This window comes from Scheffersomyces coipomensis, assembly GCF_036884675.1.
Source record: "Scheffersomyces coipomensis strain NRRL Y-17651 chromosome Unknown DFJ63scaffold_8, whole genome shotgun sequence".
Classification (NCBI taxonomy): Eukaryota; Fungi; Ascomycota; class Pichiomycetes; order Serinales; family Debaryomycetaceae; genus Scheffersomyces; species Scheffersomyces coipomensis.
The window spans coordinates 76865-94721 of NW_027042899.1; the positions used below are offsets into that span (position 1 = coordinate 76865).

A 17857-nucleotide genomic window follows, 5' to 3' on the forward strand; every position below is an offset into this window, starting at 1 on the left:
TTTTGTCATATAACCTACAATTTAGTTTTATAATTTCCAAGTGTATTTCCTAAGTATTGAGAGGAAAGAAATTTGTAACAACAAACAATAAAGAAACAAAATATATAATCTATATATAAGATTTGAAATGAAAAATAAAGCAAACAAGGGTATATTAAGTTAATGAATCAATGATCAAATCTGAAATCTAATCTTTTATTACCTTCATCAGTGGTGTTTTTAATATAATCTTCTCTTTCTTCTGGACTCAAAGCATTCCAAATCTTATCTCTCTTATTATTTCTCCAGACGTAGTAAATCTTGGTTAAAACTAATAATGGGATTAATGCAGCTCCAATAATAACCAATTGCATATTACCTCTATGATAAAGTGGTAAATCATCCTTTCTATAGATATTATTTCCTGCAACATTACCAAGTTGGACAAACATATTATAAACAGCTGAACTAATGGATCTAGTTCTAACAGAATTGGAATTACGTGATACCCAAGAAACACAAATTGCATGAATATATGGTTGACCTAAGTATAAAGTATTCAAGGCATATGATGTCCATTTTTCCTTACCTGAGCCTGGCCAATATCTAATAGCAGCAATGATTGGTACAGTATAAATTGGAGCAAGTGTACAAGTTAATGATCTTTCCTTAAGGAATTCTGATAACCAAGTGATAAATAATAATAAAATGATATGAATAACACTGCTTGGAATTGTCAAAATATTGGTAGTAAAAGTATTGAAACCTAACTGTTTATTTAAAAGACCAAAATAAGAAGTAAATGTACCTTGACCAATATAGGCAAGAAGACCAATAGCATAAACGGGCCAAAGATCATAATCCATTATACTCTTAAAGATCATTCTGAAACCTAAAGCTTGACGATTGTGCATAGTACCTTTACTTGGATCATCTCTCAAAACGCGATTAACAACAATCTTTTCTTCTCTTTCAGTGAACCAACCTTTTGGATGTAATTTACTCTTAGTTTGGACAGCAGATGGAACCATAAGATAAAAGGATGCGATACCAATAATAAAAGTGAAAAGACCTTCAATCAAAAATAACCATCTCCAACCTGATAATCCACCTTTACCACCTAATCTTAAAATACCGAAAGCCAATAAAGATGTAAAAATGGTAACCAAAGATAATGTAGTCCAAAACCAGGATAATCTGGTAGATAATTCTTTACTGGTGAAGAAGTAACTCAACCATAACACTAAATCAGCAATAAAACCACCTTGTAAAGCACCAATAATACCTCTAGTAAGATAGAAAGAAACCTTTCCTTTTAAAGCAGCTTGAGAAGTAGCAGTTATACTCCAAAGAACAATTTGAATAGGAATGAAAATATCAGGACCAAGTCTTTTAGAAATCAATTGGGATGGAACTTCCGCTAATAAGAAAGTAACCAAGGCAATAGTATTACCAGTATTATAATTATCAGTATTTAAACCAAGTTCAGGAAGCATATTATCAGTAACAGCTTGAGCTAAATTACCTCTATCAACTTGTAAACTAACGAATAAAACACAGGCAGTCAAAGCAACTCTTAAGTTTAATTTTGTAAGTAATTTACTTTCTTCTTCTGGAGTCCATGTAAAAGTTGGATCAAATGCACCATAACTTTCATAATGAGCAGCTTCATAAACTTCACGATAATATTCTTCAACTTTAGGATCTAAAAATGGATTTTTGGAAAGTAAAGATTCTTCATCTGAAGATGAATCTATTGATCTTAAAGTAACCACTTCATTGGCACCTTTCTTTTCACTAAATTCATCACTTGAATGTTCAAGGGGATTTTCACTAATGTGGATTTTGGCTCCAGTTTTAGCAACAGGCATTTTGAATAAGATATGTCAAAGTAAACCTGGTTGTCTTGGCGGTGTGTGTGTCAAGTTAAACCTTAATTATAAGACTAAGACAAGATAGAGAAGAAACAATTAAAACCAAGAAATTAAAACCAAGAAATATTGGTATTCTTTTATATAAATCCCAATCCCTTATGCATATTACAAACTACTATAATTGTATAAATGGTTAATTATCAGATTGTTTGATCCGCCTGGGCTTAATACTGCAAAAAAAACAATTAAGGGATTCTTGCAAATTGTTCAATCTCTACAATGAATTATAAAATTTTTGAAATGGTTGCGACATAATTTCTTATCTGCGCAATTTGACCTTATAAAATTTGATTGATTGTGGTGGCGCGTCGCAATTTTTTTCATGTCAAATTGCAAATCGTCAGCCACATCCACACAGTTTATATGAAATAAAAATACAACGTTAATGAAAAAGTGATTCAATATTTTAACTACTACACAATTGATGGATATTATGGGTAATTATAGCGGCAATTGATGTATATCATTTAACCATTCATGACGTTTGTGTGGATGGTTAATTCAATACAATACAATACAATTCATTACATTCCCCAGATGTATCTTAAATTAAAATAATGGACTGATAGATCCAACCTTTAAACTGTGACTCCCCGAATGATAAGAGGATAATATAACCCTAGATGGATGAACAATGCCGGTTAAGGATCATCAGTCCGCTTGCTTGTAGTGTATCTCTCTCGTAAAATATTTGACTTATAAGTTCCAACCGGGATATTATTGTCAATTTAATCAACATAATTTGACATATAACTAGTTTTAAAAGCGTTGAGGACAAAGTACACGACCATACTAAATATCCCGCCATTATACTATTAATTATAATATGATATTGATCTAGTTGATAAGTCTCTTGGAATATAGTGATGTATATAGTTCAATAAATATTCCCTTCAATAATGCTATGTCTTTTTAAAAGTTGAAGAATCATTGTCGTGTTGATGACAAATTATAATCCAATCAATATTGATAATAGTAGTAGTATCCCTCTATTCAAGATGAAGTTCATCAATCTTAACTGATCTGTTTCATCCTTTCATACTATGTCATAGCACTGAACCAGTTCAATTTTAAAGTCAATTATAATTCATTAAAATGAAGGCTTTTCTTAGCGGTTATGTTTAACTTAAAAAACCTTATTTTTACAGAGGGGAATCCATTTAACAAAGGCAAAATATTCAAAAAAAAGTGTCATAGCATAGGTTGAAGCTTAAGTTTCACCTTTTTAATATATCAAAAGGGTATATACCGTTTATCATGTTCATGTTAAGCTACTTATTTGTCGGGTTGCTTCTGGTAGCAGCTGTTTGTGGAAGAAGAAGCTTTACTTTACAACGAGAGCATAATGGAGCTTGTTTTCACATAAACAACATCAAATGGAATACTGCCATTATCATTGAGAATTTAAAATCTGATTCTGATTCCATTCCATATTGTATTTTTGAACATAATGATACTGAAATATTCAACAATATCCCATCTTTTGCTTCCTTTCTTCATTTAAATGATAGTTTGGAAGAATCTGAACTATTGAAATTAAATGAAAATGGTAACTTGGAAGTTATCCTCGAATCCAAATATGATAATCAATCTGAAACAGCCTTTACAGGCTTTATCGATAGTGATACATCCATTCCAATTACTAAAGAAGGATGCTACTGCATTTATTTTCCTTGGGTATACCAAAATGCAATGATAATCCCTGAAAGCTTTGAAGTTGATGTTTCAATAATAAACGAAGCACCTGCAATAAATGCTTCTGTGTTTTGGCCAGGAGTATTTATGGTGGTAATTATAATTTATTGTTCATATATAAAAAATGAAAAATTTAATCAATTTTCAAAATGTACCAAATTAGTGCTTTACTTTTATTTAGCAACATTTATTAGAGAAGTGATTTATCTATTACTAGAATCAATCCCTCATTTCAAAGGAACCCATTTCATTCGTCAAGAATTAACCTATCTTTATAGATTAGCTACTATAACTTTTATTAAGTTATATTCACGATGGTTACATTTAATTATTTTTATGGGCTATGGTTCACTCTATCGATTTAGAATACCCTCATTGGTGTTACGGAAATCGAGATTCATAGCCTTTTTGGGTCTAATTATAGATATCACTAGAAAGAATAATCTACATGAATTCGAATTCAAATATCTTGTTGTACCAAGAGTATTGGTAGGTGATGGTATTATTCCTAACACAAACATTTATGAATCATTCTTTGGGGAATGGGTTTATCATTATTTGGCGCTTATAATGTCTATTATATCCTTATCTAGGATTGCATTTTTCGTCATTACAGTACATTACTCCATTTCAACCTATAGAAAATTAAAGTCGATGCAAAAGCTAAGTGTTCTGATAAGATTTAAAAGAGCTGCAGTTTTATATTTTGTTATTCTGCCCATACTTCGTGTGGTTTACATTTTGTTTTTTGAGGTTGGACACTTTAGCATGGATGATAACATTCCAACGATTCTTATCGAATCCGAAGTAATGGTTTATGAAGGTTCAAAAACATTTTACAACAATCTCCACTTATTCGTTTTTTGGTTAACATGGGCAAATGAAAAGTATGAACCTGAGCCGGAGTTGGATTCGAATGAAATTCAACTTTCAGATTTGTGAATAAAAACATCCTTCTACAATTATATCTCTTTTATAATAACAAATATGTATATGTGAACTTAATTACTATTGAAAGAAGAAATATTTCTATTTATTAAGAAGAAAAATATTAACTTTTTTTTTGAATTAATTATACAAAATAAAAAAGAATAATACCAAAATAAGCCAACCAAACAAAGCCCGTTTAAAACCTAGCGATCCATTTGAATAAACCTAACCTATATCAAATGTGAAATAAAAATAAAATGAATGGAACATAAAATAAAATAAACTAAAATAAAACTGAATAGTGGAATATAAAACCAAAATGATATAAATCAAACAAGAAAAAATAAGAACTAAATGAATGTAACAGACCATATCTAATGGTTACTGTATATAATCAAACCGACTAACTTCTCTAACCCACCTTGAAAGTAATCAATAACTAATGAACTATAGCATCTTAAATAATGAGTATAATTTTGAGATATTTCCGCAATTTCACGAAAAATATCGGATTGACCCAATGTATTATAAAATTGATTAATAGAATCCAGAAAATCAGCTGTATAAGAATCAATCATTGAATCCATAATCATTATTGGATTCAAATTTTGCTTTAAAGGTTCATTATTTAAAACCAATGGTGTTTCACTATACGATCTTAATAAACCATCATATATGTAAAATCCAAATAATGATGCCGCTCCACTGGCTATACCAATTCCAAATCCAATACCAATACTGAAACTGCATATCAACCAAAATTTAGAATTCTTTGAAGATGAAGTTGATGAGGATGATGTTACTTCTAATATTTGAGTTGATTTAATATTATAAGGATCAAATAATTTTTTAACTATGGCATGGAAGATATTTAAATGAGAAAAATTAGATGTAATTTGTAATGGATCATTAAAACTTGTTGAACCTTCTAAATCTGATTTAAATTGCTTTTCTATAATCTTATAATCAGGTTTCTTTTTTGAAATCAAACTTGAATACATAGTTCTTGATCTATCCATTGATTTCAAAGCTTTGAATTTAGTCAAGCTTAAATTCTTATCTTTCAAACATAATTCATGGTTTGAATTATCACTTTCAAGTTTAATAAAATCTTTAAACTTATTGATAAAATTCTTTTGCTTTAAAGAAGAAGCTTTCCAAATTTGGTAAGGTTTCAAATAATTTATTAATTCAAACAAATTTATGAAATAATTAACTGTGATCATATTTATAATCGTCAATTTAGGTAATATTTCATCATCTTCTTCATCTTCATTATTATTTATAGATTTACCAAATATTTCAATTAGATATTGTAAAAAGTTAGCCGATCCATCATTAATGATAAAGATTAAATCAGAATTTTTAACGATTGATTTATCAAATTTCGTAGAAGAAGTTGAATTTGATGAAAATTTGTTAATTGTAATATGATGAATTCTAATTAGAAATGAATTTAATTCATTTTCAATATTATTGACCAAATGTTTGGTTTCATTAGTATATGAATCTTGACAACTTAATATAACAATCAGAAGAAGTTGGTTATTTTGAGTTTTGGATTGCTTCCTATTATTATTAGATGAAGTTTCTGATAATGATATTTTTGGCATTATAAAGGAATCTGGATTATGAATAAAACCACCATTTTCATTATCTTCAATACCTAAATCATGATTTAAACCATCTTCTTCATCGGTTTCAAACACCATTACATTAGATGATTTTGGAGATGGTACAATGATGGTTGAATCAATATTTTGATTAATATCTTCATCATTTGTGGTTGTAACTGATAAAATAGAAGATGTAGGAGGTCTTTTAGTATTAGCAATGGTTGTATGACTAGTATTCTTAATAATATGATTTTCATCATCAGATAAGAGTTTTGGTGAAGCAAATTTTGAATTATCGATTGATTGCCATGATGTAATTGAAAAAGTGGGATCAATCATTAATTCAGGGGTAAGACGAGGAGTGGTAAAATCACGACCAACTAAGGGAGAAACATCAAGTTCTGGATTATTTAATGTATTATAAATTGACAGATGGGAACTTAATAACTTTCGTAATGAATAACCATTGTTAACTGATGGATGATGACGATTATGAGTATATAATCGATTTGATTCATCATATAATTTGACGGCAGACACGCGATCATGATCAAATGATTGTGATTGTGATTGTGAGTTATCGTCGTTAGATCTATTAGTTGAGATTGTGATTGGGTTGAGTAGAGGGGGAAGGGATACTGTGGTGGTTGTCAATTTATCATCATGATTACTACTAGTAGTAGTAGTCCTACTGAGCTGAGGCGATGGTGATGCATCGATATCAGATCTATGCTTAATCATATCTCAAGTTAAATGATTGATTGATTGATTGATGCCAGGTAATTATAAATCAAAGAAAGCTGTCAATTGATAATGACAACAACAAAAATCAAAAACTGTTAAAGCTAACTCCAATCAAAAAATAAAATAAAAATAAAATAAAAATGACACTACCAAAAATAACCACGATAAAAAGATCACACTCAAATATTGTAATTGTAATTGAATTTAAAAGACGTGACTTGCTGTTAACAGTTTAACTTGATGATTTAAAAGTAGTTGTAAAGTTTAACGGTTAAGTTGTCATTTAGGGAGAGACAGACACAGAGAGGAGTAAAAAAAAAATAAAAGCGAATGACAAAATTGTGATAAGGAGGGGAGGAGGAGCTAGCTAGCTAGCTAGGAGGGGGGGGGAGGTAAGGAGTGAGTGATGATATTCTCCCCATAAAATTTTTGATTTTTTGATTTTTTCCTTATCGGGGGGAAGGGTGTGTACTTTGGCCAATTCTTGATAATAAATAATTATAATTTCTAAAACTCATTATCCGCTTATTTTTGATAAATAGGCTTAGGGCTTTTCAGTTTATTCGTTAATTTGATTGCAAATTAGTCATGCAATTGAAAATTTAGATGTACATTTAGATTGATAATTGATTTAATCGTTAATTAAGGCAGAAATTTCAGCACTTGATTTCATTTATTTCTAGTAGATCCTGAAACGAAACCATAAATTGCACTATATAATCATCCCACATTTTTATATATAAATATTATAAAATAACTACTATGATCTAGATAAATTAATTATAAACAAAATAAAATAAAATACGAATAAACAAAAAATAGCAAACAAAAATAATCCATTAATTCTAATTCTAATTTGGACTGCCTAATAGCCTAAACCTGCTTTTTTGTGTCTTGATGGTCTTGGTCTTTATTGTATTTATTCTCTGGTTAAGAACTTCGAATGATGCTAATAACCTTTGGTTTTATGGTTTATAATTGTTCTCTATAAAGAACTTAACTTCAAATAAATAAAAAAAGGTTATTATAGGGAACTGTTGCTCAAAATCAAAAGCCATAAAATCTTGGCTTTGAAATCCTCTTTTATTAATCATCTAACTTTAATAATCCTCACATTAATATTGAACTTCGCTTGTCATCATTCTTTGTTCGATACGAAATGATCACTCCAAGCCACCTTATTCAATCATATCTCAAAACAAATTCCATTTCAAACTCTAAATCACAAGATTAAATCCTATACCTATTCATTTCTTAACTTCTCTTTTGAATGACGAGGCAGTAATCTAGTATCGCCTTAATTATTTGATAAGATTTCGTATGTTTTTCATATCATTTACGATAATAAAAAATATTAATCTCAAATTCAATCCAGAATCCAAAAATAATTTGCAAACACAACCAAAAAAAACAGGCGAATGGTTTTATAAACTTCTACGTAAATTTTAAAACCCCTAAAAAGAAAATCTTCTTCTAACTTTAATTTTAATCATTTAAAAAAAAATTTCTTAACCTGAATCTTGTCTTGCTTCTTATTGATCATTTAACTGAATATGCAGTTTCATCGTTCCTATTATATTTAGTTGGGCATTTTGTTTTGTTTGCTTTTATTACCCTTTATGATCATTTTTTCGTATTTTAAACGTAAATATCACCAATTTCAACGCTATAGCCATGATTAAATTTTTCATTCACCGTGGATTAAACAAATACATAATATTTTCTCAAGATGCATTATTATATTCTTTAATTGTTTGCCCTTAATTATTTTATTTTATTTTATTTTATTTTATTTTATTTTATTTTATTATACTTTTTAAGCATTTATTTTTTAAATTCCCCTTTTTACTATGAACGTCTTTTCACTTCCATTTTTTGCATATCTAATATTATTTTCAAAATTATTCATTCTCAAATTAACATTACAGGTGAATGACTTTTTAAGTTTCTTGTTTGAGTCGATTATTTTCTATTTATAATTCTTCATAACAATTGACAAAGCCATTACTTTAGTTAAATGTTATTTTACTTTAAAGGCGGCTTGCTTCAATGAATTTTCTCGTAGAATCCCTTTCCCCTATTTCTGAATAGAAATTTCTCATGCTTCCTCAATAAATAATTATATATAAAAGACAACTGAATCCCCACTGAACACAATCTTGAATCAAAGTACAAATATCAAATAACTAAACCAATTAAGTTACTATTATTAATCATGAAATTAAGTTCCTTACTTCCTTTATCATTATGTTTGACATTGGTTGTCTCAATCAAACCTTACCAATTGTATTCATATTTCAAGAGGGATGATACAAGTGGATGTACTAATGATTGTTACCAAGCAGGCAAATACCTCGAAAGTCATTGTGAAAATGATAGTTCTGATTACAATTACATAAGTTGTATTTGTAATATTAATGACGATTCTTTTTGGAGTAATCTAGCTGGCTGCGAATGTGGCGAAGATAGTGCTGAAACTTTAGATGCATCTGCTCTTCAATCCGATTATTGTGAATATGCTACTTTATATGAATCTTATTATACAGAAGGTGATTATGGATCTGCATTTGGGGGTGGTGGATTAGGTAATTTCGCTTCTTTAGAAGATTTCAGTGAAACTGATTTTGGTGATGAAACTGGAACTGACTTTGGAGCAACTGAAACAGCTAGTGGAAACGGTGGTGGTTCAGTTGATTCTGCAAACCCTTCATTAGAAGAAAGCTCAAATGGAACACCAGAATCAACCAGTCAATCACCATCATCAACCCATTCAGGCTCTGCTACTGCTGCTGCAACAAGTTCCACCCATGCAACCACAAGTTCCACTCATGCCACTACTTCAGCCACTACTTCATCAACTTCTTCAAAACATAGCACTAGTACTGGTTCATCTTCCAATGTTGCTAACACAGCATCAATCGGTGTCCTGCTTTATTTGTTATTGTTATGTTTATTATAGGAATGAAAAGCCTTTGATGTTTCAGTTGTTCTTCCACTGTTTTATGTCTCTCTCAAGTATTATTTATTATTCATTATTTTATTGTTTTTGCAAGCGCAATCTTTTTTCTAATATTTTATTTCATTGTGATTTAGTTATGTAGAACTGCAAAAAGTTTACTAATCGTCCATAGTCAGAAATGATTTCATTGTGTGTAGTCTAATGTACACCGTCCCTTCGAAATCTTAAGATTTTTTTACGACACGCGAAGAAATCTAAAATTAGAAAGGAGTTAAATTAAAATGGTTGCAACAACAAAAAAATGCATAGAAAATATATGCATCTAAAGATTTCGTAAAAACAAAAACAAAAGAAAAGAAAAAGACACGAACATGTTAAAAAACGCGTCAAATTTAATGGAATTATTTGCAGACATGTAAATAAATAAAAAGTGCCTTATAAAATTATGTTTATAACTCCTAAAGCAGGGGGGATGTCTTTAATAAGGCTTCTGTATTAGGTGTTATTTATCACAATTAAAGAATTCCTTCATTTCGATGTGTAATTATGATCCAATTAACCGTCCCAATTAGGAAAAATGAACTCTTCTTACAATCCTGATACAAAGTTCTCCTCGCAACATGAAAAGTTTCATCCCTTTTGATTAATGACCTTCCTACCAATTCATTCTATATATTTCATTCAAATCCTCAAAATGAACTTGATTGTTATAACTATGAACTTCAGTCATTCTTTATCATTCATAGCTACCTACCCCATAAGCTTCGGCAACTTTTAGGACGTTTTACACTCTTTATATTCCCTAGTTATCCAACTATAGTCAATCCTTACAACACTTTCATTAAATTTTTAGACTCAATATGTCTCACACACTCTTTCTTTCATATATTATAACGTTCTTATTGTTAATTGGAACAACACTTTCCTTTGATATACAGTCCAATACAAATGTTGTTGCTTATTGGGGTCAAGGTTCTGGTCAAGGAACTTTAGCTTCTTATTGTACTACCAACGAAGTAGATATTATCGTCTTATCATTTTTGAATGGGTTTCCAACTCTTGAATTAAATTTTGGTAACCAATGTTCAGATACTTTTTCCGATGGTTTATTACACTGTTCTCAAATAGGACAAGATATACAAACTTGTCAACAAGCCGGTGTTAAAGTTTTACTTTCTCTTGGTGGAGCAGTTGGAACTTATGGATTCTCTTCTGATTCACAAGCTCAAGATTTTGCTTCTGTGTTATGGAATAAATTTGGTGCTGGAACTTCAGATTCAGAAAGACCTTTTGATAGTGCCGTCGTTGATGGTTTTGATTTCGATATTGAAAATGACAATCAAACCGGTTACGTTGCACTTGTTAATCAATTAAGAACCTTCTTTGGCACAGATACTTCCAAGACATATTATATTTCAGCTGCTCCTCAATGTCCATACCCAGATCAATCAGTTGGAGATTTATTATCCCAAGCCGATGTTGATTTTGCTTTCATTCAATTCTATAACAACTATTGCTCTTTATCTGGTGGTCAATTTAACTGGAATACCTGGGAAAATTTTGCTTTAACTGTTTCTCCAAATAAGGATATAAAATTATTTGTGGGATTACCAGGTTCTGTTCTGTCAGCTGGATCTGGTTATGTCGATATCAGTACTGTATCATCAACTATCAGTACCATTATTTCAGATCCAGCATTTGGAGGGATTTCAATCTGGGATGTGTCTACAGCATCCTCAAATATTATTGGTTCCCAAAACTTTTTACAATCTTTAAAATCAACTTTAGTAAGTCTTGTTGGTAACCCATCTGAAGAGGAAATTGTGTCACAAAGCTCTTCAACAATTGTTATCTCCAGCTCATCATCTTCAACTAGTGTTTCTCCTACCAGCTTTGATCCAGTCGTATACGAAGTTGCTGAACCTTCAATTTCTACCGATACCACATATGACATTAGTACAACTGTAATTACCATTACTAGTTGTTCAAATAATGCATGTCAAACTCAAGCAGTTACTACTGGATATAGTATCATTGCGCTGTTGAATTCTACATATACCACTTATGTTGCGTTGTCACCATTAACTACAGCCCAATCCTCAGCTCCTGCCCAAATCATTCCAACTGCTTCTAATGTGGATCCAAATACTGCAGAAGAAACTACAACTTACACTGTTACTAAAACCATATATAGTACCATTGGTGTTACAGATGCTGTACCTGAGACTACAATCAATCCTGCTTTCACCTTATTTTCACAATATGTAAATACTACTACTGCTGGGCCGGTCAACAACGAAGTGTTTGAAACTACTACTGATGATGTTATTATTGACCCAGCAACAGATGCGGCTGACGCAGTCACTACTTCTGATCCAACTACAGGCGCAGATCCAATCACTACAGTCTATAGCAGCAGCAGTGCTATTGTTCAAGCTAATTCTGTTTATCAGAATTTAAGTAGTTCAATTTCTCAAAGCAGTTATTTGCCTTCTAATTCAACTACATTTGCACCATCTACTTTCATTAACAGTACCACTTCATCAGAATCAGAAATCATTGAATCTACAGTTAGTTTAAGTTACATAACGGTTACAGTGACATCTAAATCTACAACCACTGCGATGCCTATCGAAGCTGCTGCAATAATAAAGAATGTTGTTGCTACTACATCGGAAGGACCAACGACTTCAACTTCATCTTCATCTACCTCTAGTGTGGCTACTGTTGAAGCATCAGTATCAAACGGTGCAAATAGCCTTTCTTTTAATATGGCCTCTGCTGTAATGTTGGTGATGGTAATGGGATTATTGGTTTAGGTAGTTTATAAATAATGTACAATTTATAGGATAATTGTTAAAAAATAACTTCTGTAAAATAAAGTTTTGCCAGGAAAAAAACAAAAAGGCATAAGCAAAGTATAAACAAAAATCGACATAAGTAAAAATTCCTTAAACAATAGAGTATTATAATACTTGCCTGTGGTAATAATTTTATGATTTCTATCTTCGTACAATAAACTCAACTAAAGTAAATCAACAAGAGGATATTATTCTTTAGAAAAGAGAGAAAGAAACATACATTTATAAAGTTATCATCTCAAATCAAATTTTTATAAATTGATAATTATGATCCTTTACCGGCATCTGATCACAAGCCATAAAAAGTTGCAACAAGAAGCTTTAGACTTAATATTAAGGCATTTCTAAAAAAGATAAGGCATTTTTACCCTTTGCGCATATAAAGACGCATTTATTTTTCTTACTGTATTGTCATAATTCAACTCTAATTTATTAACCATATAAGCCATTTTGACTTGATGAGCTCATTGCTTGAAGTACCCATCAATGTCGGGCGTCTAATTACTATTTTATTCAGAAACCGTAAGGTAAATTAGAGCGCAGTGCATGCTGCTATTCACTAAATCCTGCTATGTTCTATTGTTGCATGGATTTAGCCACAGCTGTACTAATTAATTAGCATTAATTAGTTAGAGTTAATTAAAATTAATTAATTTATCAAGTTGGCCCGACCCGATAAACATATTTTAAAAAATAATATATTATAATATAGAAAAAAAAAACATAAGAAAAAGAAACCTATCTTGTCTTTACCATAATATCAAAACTTGTGTAAATATTTTTGATACCTTCCCATCCTGTTCTATTTGTTTTTTAATAGTTACAGGTCATAAGCTAAGGGGGGAAGAATAATTTATGTCTGACTTGACAAAGGATACAGAAACTACTGTATTAATCGAGGAGCATGATATTGAATCCTGTTCAAGGATATCTGAATATGATTCTTGTGAAAGTATTTTGGATCCTCATGGTGAAGTTGAATTGATTCCAGATACAAAAGTCTTTTCTACAGTGCCGAATTTCTATTGGATTGAAGTAACTTTATTAATAAATGTTTTTTTATCAGGATTTGATGGTACAGTGACAGCATCAACTTATACCGTTATTGGCAATGAGTTCAATGCAGCAAACTTAGCTTCTTGGATAACAACTTCATATTTAATTACTTCAACTTCTTTTCAACCATTATATGGATCCTTTTCAGATGTAATAGGGAGAAGAAAATGTTGTTTTTTTGCTTCGGGGACTTTTGCATTAGGATGTCTTGGTTGTTCATTGGCCAATAACATCACCATCCTTAATCTACTGAGAGCCTTAACAGGTGTTGGTGGAGGTGGATTGATTACTTTATCAACCATTGTGAATTCGGATATTATAATACCCAAAAAGAGAGGATTATTTCAAGCAGTTCAAAATCTATTATGGGGATTTGGCGCTGTACGTGGTGCCTCTTTTGGAGGATTGATTGCTTCTACCATAGGTTGGAGATGGTGTTTCATATTACAAATACCTCCTTCGATTCTTGCAGTTTATGTTGGATATAAATATATCAGAAATCAACCAGAGTTTGATACATCTAATCATAAATTATCATCGTTAGTTCTTCAAAAGATTGACTTTGCGGGATCCTTTGTGTTGGTGTTATCCTTAACTTGTCAGTTATTTGTCTTAACCTTAGGTGGTAATGAACTTGAATGGCTGGATTATAGATTAATTCTTCTTGGTATTGTTGGAGTATCTTTAATGGTTTATTTTGTTTATATTGAAATTCATACGAAGGCAAATCCAATTATACCGGTCAAACGTTTTAAAAGTCTGTTCACTGTTTTGCTTATGGGCCAGAACTTTTTACTAGGATTAAGTTCTTATGCATATCTTTTTGCCTTACCATTATTATTTCAGTTAGTCTTAGGAGACTCTACCGCTAAGGCTGGTCTCCGATTAGCCATACCATCTTTAGCAACTCCTATTGGTGGAATTATTACTGGTGTGATGATGAACAAGTATGAGGTATTAAAGGTGTTGGTATATAGTGGAACATTTATAATGGCCACCGGAAACTTTTTGTCAATGTTAGTTGGTCCAGGTATGTCAGGATGGTTATTAAGCTTATTATTAATGCCCTCGAATTTGGGTCAAGGTATGGCATATCCTAGTTCTTTATTTACATTCATTTTTGCATATGGAACAGAACATCAGGCTACTTCAACTTCAACTATTTATTTACTGAGAAGTGTTGGTGGAGTATTTGGGGTTACTAGTGTATCTGTTATAGTACAAGCATACTTAAAGTATAAACTCACTGACGATTTAAGTGACCTCACGGATTTGAAAAAGCATCAAATTCATAAGATTGTAAAGGCAATTACTAGATCAACCGATGCAATTTATGAGCTTTCTCCAGAAATTCAAAAATTTGTTCTTCAAGATTATGAATCAGCAATTAGATTGGCTCAATTGTTTTTCAGTGTATGTTGTGGATTAGCTTTCGTTTTGTGTATCTTGAGAGATGTATTGGGGTCAAAGCCAAACATTTGTTAGTTTATTTATTTATTAAATGTGATGATAGAGTTTATAAATATAAATATAGATCTATAATTCCTAGTGTAAAGTACTCTTTATATTTTAGTTGCATCACCCCAACCTGGAAATATATTGGATAAATCAAAATTATTAATAAAATCAAGTGAAGGCGAACTAACTTCACTTGATACGCCTACATCTTCAGCTAATGTATGTGTAAATGGAGTTGGAGTATGTTTAAGATATGGCTTTGGAGAATTCTTATCATGCTCCGGAATTAACAAACTCAGAATGTTCATATCTTTTTTATCTCTAGTATATTCTGGTTTAAACACTTCACCAACTTTACCATTACCATAATCATGCATTGAATGACGTAAATCATCATCTTGAACAGCTGATGAATTTTCTTTTGCGACAGTAGCAAACATTTTTTGCAACTTAAGACTCGTTGTGTACCAACCATTTCCTAACCCCCAAACTTTTCTCCAAGTTTTTAAATTACCAAGAGTTTCATCAGCCAAATCTTTATATTTAGTTTTCAAATTATCAACTTCAATTATCAATCTATCATTTGCAGTAGGTTTTTGTAATGGAAAATTTTGTAAAAGGAATTTTTTTGGAAAAGCATTAAAATATAAACTTGTAGCTGCGACGGTAAAAACTTGAAATCCAGTAAAGGGAGCTATTACCATCATATTAATTGGTTTTAAAGTCCTTGTGATATATGTTAATTCATCTAAAGTCTCTAATAATACTCTAGTTTCATTTTCCCACCAACCATCTGGGAAAGAGAATGGAGTACAAAAGAAATACTCTCTATTAAGGAAAATACGGCATAAGAAGAATAAACCATGGAAATAACTAAAATCAGCAGCTGAGCCATCAGCTATATGAGCTTCTAAATTAAAATGATTAAATTGTAAATGTACAGGTAAACTGTCTCTAAATGTATCCAACTCTTTTGAGAGTATATAATAAGGAGAATCTTTTTCCCAAGGTAATAATTTTTCTAATTTACCTCCTGTTTCACCACACCATTTAGCTATTTTTGCCCAAGTTTCAAATAATATTATTAAGAATCCAAAGCATGAAGTATCATTTAATAAATGTCTCTTGGTTGGATCATGAATATATCTATTAGCTTCTTCAAAAGTTAAAGAATTTTGTCTATAATTACCGAAAATAAAATCCTTTTCTGTTGAAGGTAATTTTACTTGAATATCATCTAATCTTACACAAGAATGACGATTTCTACCACTTGAATTACATCTATCCATCATGTAAACCGCCCACATAGTTCTTCTTTTACTTTCAATACAAATAAACTTTGCTGCTTCATCCAAATTTTTTTCTTCATCTTCTTTACTGAATAAACCATTTTCAGTACCTAACCCAAGTAAGAAAACCATTCGAGCAGCAATACCAACATATAAATAACTTCTTGAACTACAACCTTCACCCCATTCATGACTACTTAGAATGGTTAATGCTTGTACTCTTTGAATGGTTGGACTATCAAATACTTCTTTTAAGATATTTCTAGCATGCCAACCAAAATAATTTGAAGCATTTGAAGCAGCATGATTATTATCATTATCTATAGGAGTTTGATTTCTTATATTGGAAAGATTAGGGATATATAATTGAGGAGATTTATCTTCTGAAAATTCACCATACATTTTTGGCATATCAGGATGTAATCTTGCACATAAAGCTAGGATGGCTAATAAGATTACGGGATCAGGATATTTCAATGAAGATGTATAACAAGTATCAAACTTGTCATTATAATAGTCTATGATATAACTTTTGGGATTAAACTCTGGAGATCTTATAAATGATATTATGGAAGGTTTATGTAGATGAGGAAAAATTCCTTTATATTGATTTTCAAAATAGATTTCAGCCACTTCTAGGATGGTAGATCTATCAGGTAGAATAATTGAATAATATGGTTTATTTCGAAGGTTTGAAATATCATCAACATTATCGATACGATTATTTTCATTCAAAGAATTTATTGAATCTTTACTTTCACTTACAGTGAGGATAGGAGCTTTTAAATTCAAACCTGGAGCTTTTACTTGAGATTTTGGAATTGAATTATCATTAGATGGTAAATAATGTTTTGATAGTTTTCTTTTCTTCAATTGACTTTTCTTCAAAGTATACGAACAATCAAGATCTAATAATGTACATCTTTGACATCTTGTATTATCATTATTATTTAAACATTTCAACTTTGTCTCTCGACATAAATTACATGCAACACTTGCCCTAGTAGATTTTGAACCTAACTCACTATTCTCAACAGTAGGACCCAGTACCAGCACCAGCACCAACGACATCATTAATTATATAGAATCTCTTGAAACAATCTTACAAATAAATTTTCATTATCTACGGTTGTTTTTTTTTGGTTAGAGTATATAATTATGATTGAATTATACGTGAATTATACCATAGTAAATTTTGACTCCACAGTTAACCAAATTAAATTACACAAACTGTAAACTGAAAACTGAAAAGAAAAGATTGCAAATTAAAATAACAAAGTCACGTGAAGGTAACTTGTAAAAATTGGTATAACCAATTTGTTTTTACAGGTTTGAG

General features: G+C 30.8%; 7 protein-coding genes across 7 annotated transcripts; 4 read left to right on the forward strand and 3 right to left on the reverse strand. All coding sequences in view use genetic code 12, as the record gives it.

The window, feature by feature from the left end:
• Positions 1–167: 167 nt before the first annotated feature.
• DFJ63DRAFT_290803 (major facilitator superfamily domain-containing protein) lies at positions 168–1850 on the reverse strand (the record flags this gene model as incomplete). Its single annotated transcript, XM_064905343.1, has 1 exon — positions 168–1850. The coding sequence occupies one exon, from the start codon at positions 1848–1850 to the stop codon at positions 168–170; it is 1683 nt and encodes a 560-aa protein (XP_064759594.1).
• A 1320-nt stretch (positions 1851–3170) lies between these two features.
• Positions 3171–4550, forward strand: DFJ63DRAFT_337593 (uncharacterized protein; the record flags this gene model as incomplete). Its single annotated transcript, XM_064908578.1, has 1 exon — positions 3171–4550. The coding sequence occupies one exon, from the start codon at positions 3171–3173 to the stop codon at positions 4548–4550; it is 1380 nt and encodes a 459-aa protein (XP_064759595.1).
• Positions 4551–4576: 26 nt separating this feature from the next.
• On the reverse strand, positions 4577–5790 carry DFJ63DRAFT_320979 (uncharacterized protein). Its single transcript, XM_064907277.1, has one exon. The coding sequence runs from the start codon at positions 5762–5764 to the stop codon at positions 4913–4915; it is 852 nt and encodes a 283-aa protein (XP_064759596.1). The 5' UTR covers positions 5765–5790; the 3' UTR covers positions 4577–4912.
• Positions 5791–9113: 3323 nt separating this feature from the next.
• On the forward strand, positions 9114–9857 carry DFJ63DRAFT_337595 (uncharacterized protein; the record flags this gene model as incomplete). The annotated part of the gene is made up of 1 exon (XM_064908579.1): positions 9114–9857. The coding sequence occupies one exon, from the start codon at positions 9114–9116 to the stop codon at positions 9855–9857; it is 744 nt and encodes a 247-aa protein (XP_064759597.1).
• Positions 9858–10717: 860 nt separating this feature from the next.
• CHT1 (Cht1p) lies at positions 10718–11599 on the forward strand (the record flags this gene model as incomplete). The annotated part of the gene is made up of 1 exon (XM_064905311.1): positions 10718–11599. A coding segment is annotated over one exon (882 nt), but the record flags the coding sequence as incomplete, so codon positions are not given.
• Positions 11600–13573: 1974 nt separating this feature from the next.
• Positions 13574–15259, forward strand: DFJ63DRAFT_290561 (MDR family MFS transporter; the record flags this gene model as incomplete). The annotated part of the gene is made up of 1 exon (XM_064905320.1): positions 13574–15259. The coding sequence occupies one exon, from the start codon at positions 13574–13576 to the stop codon at positions 15257–15259; it is 1686 nt and encodes a 561-aa protein (XP_064759599.1).
• A 38-nt stretch (positions 15260–15297) lies between these two features.
• On the reverse strand, positions 15298–17713 carry ZCF38 (Zcf38p). Its single transcript, XM_064904336.1, has one exon. It carries the CDS (start codon positions 17593–17595, stop codon positions 15337–15339), a length of 2259 nt encoding a protein of 752 aa, XP_064759600.1. The 5' UTR covers positions 17596–17713; the 3' UTR covers positions 15298–15336.
• Positions 17714–17857: the final 144 nt, after the last annotated feature.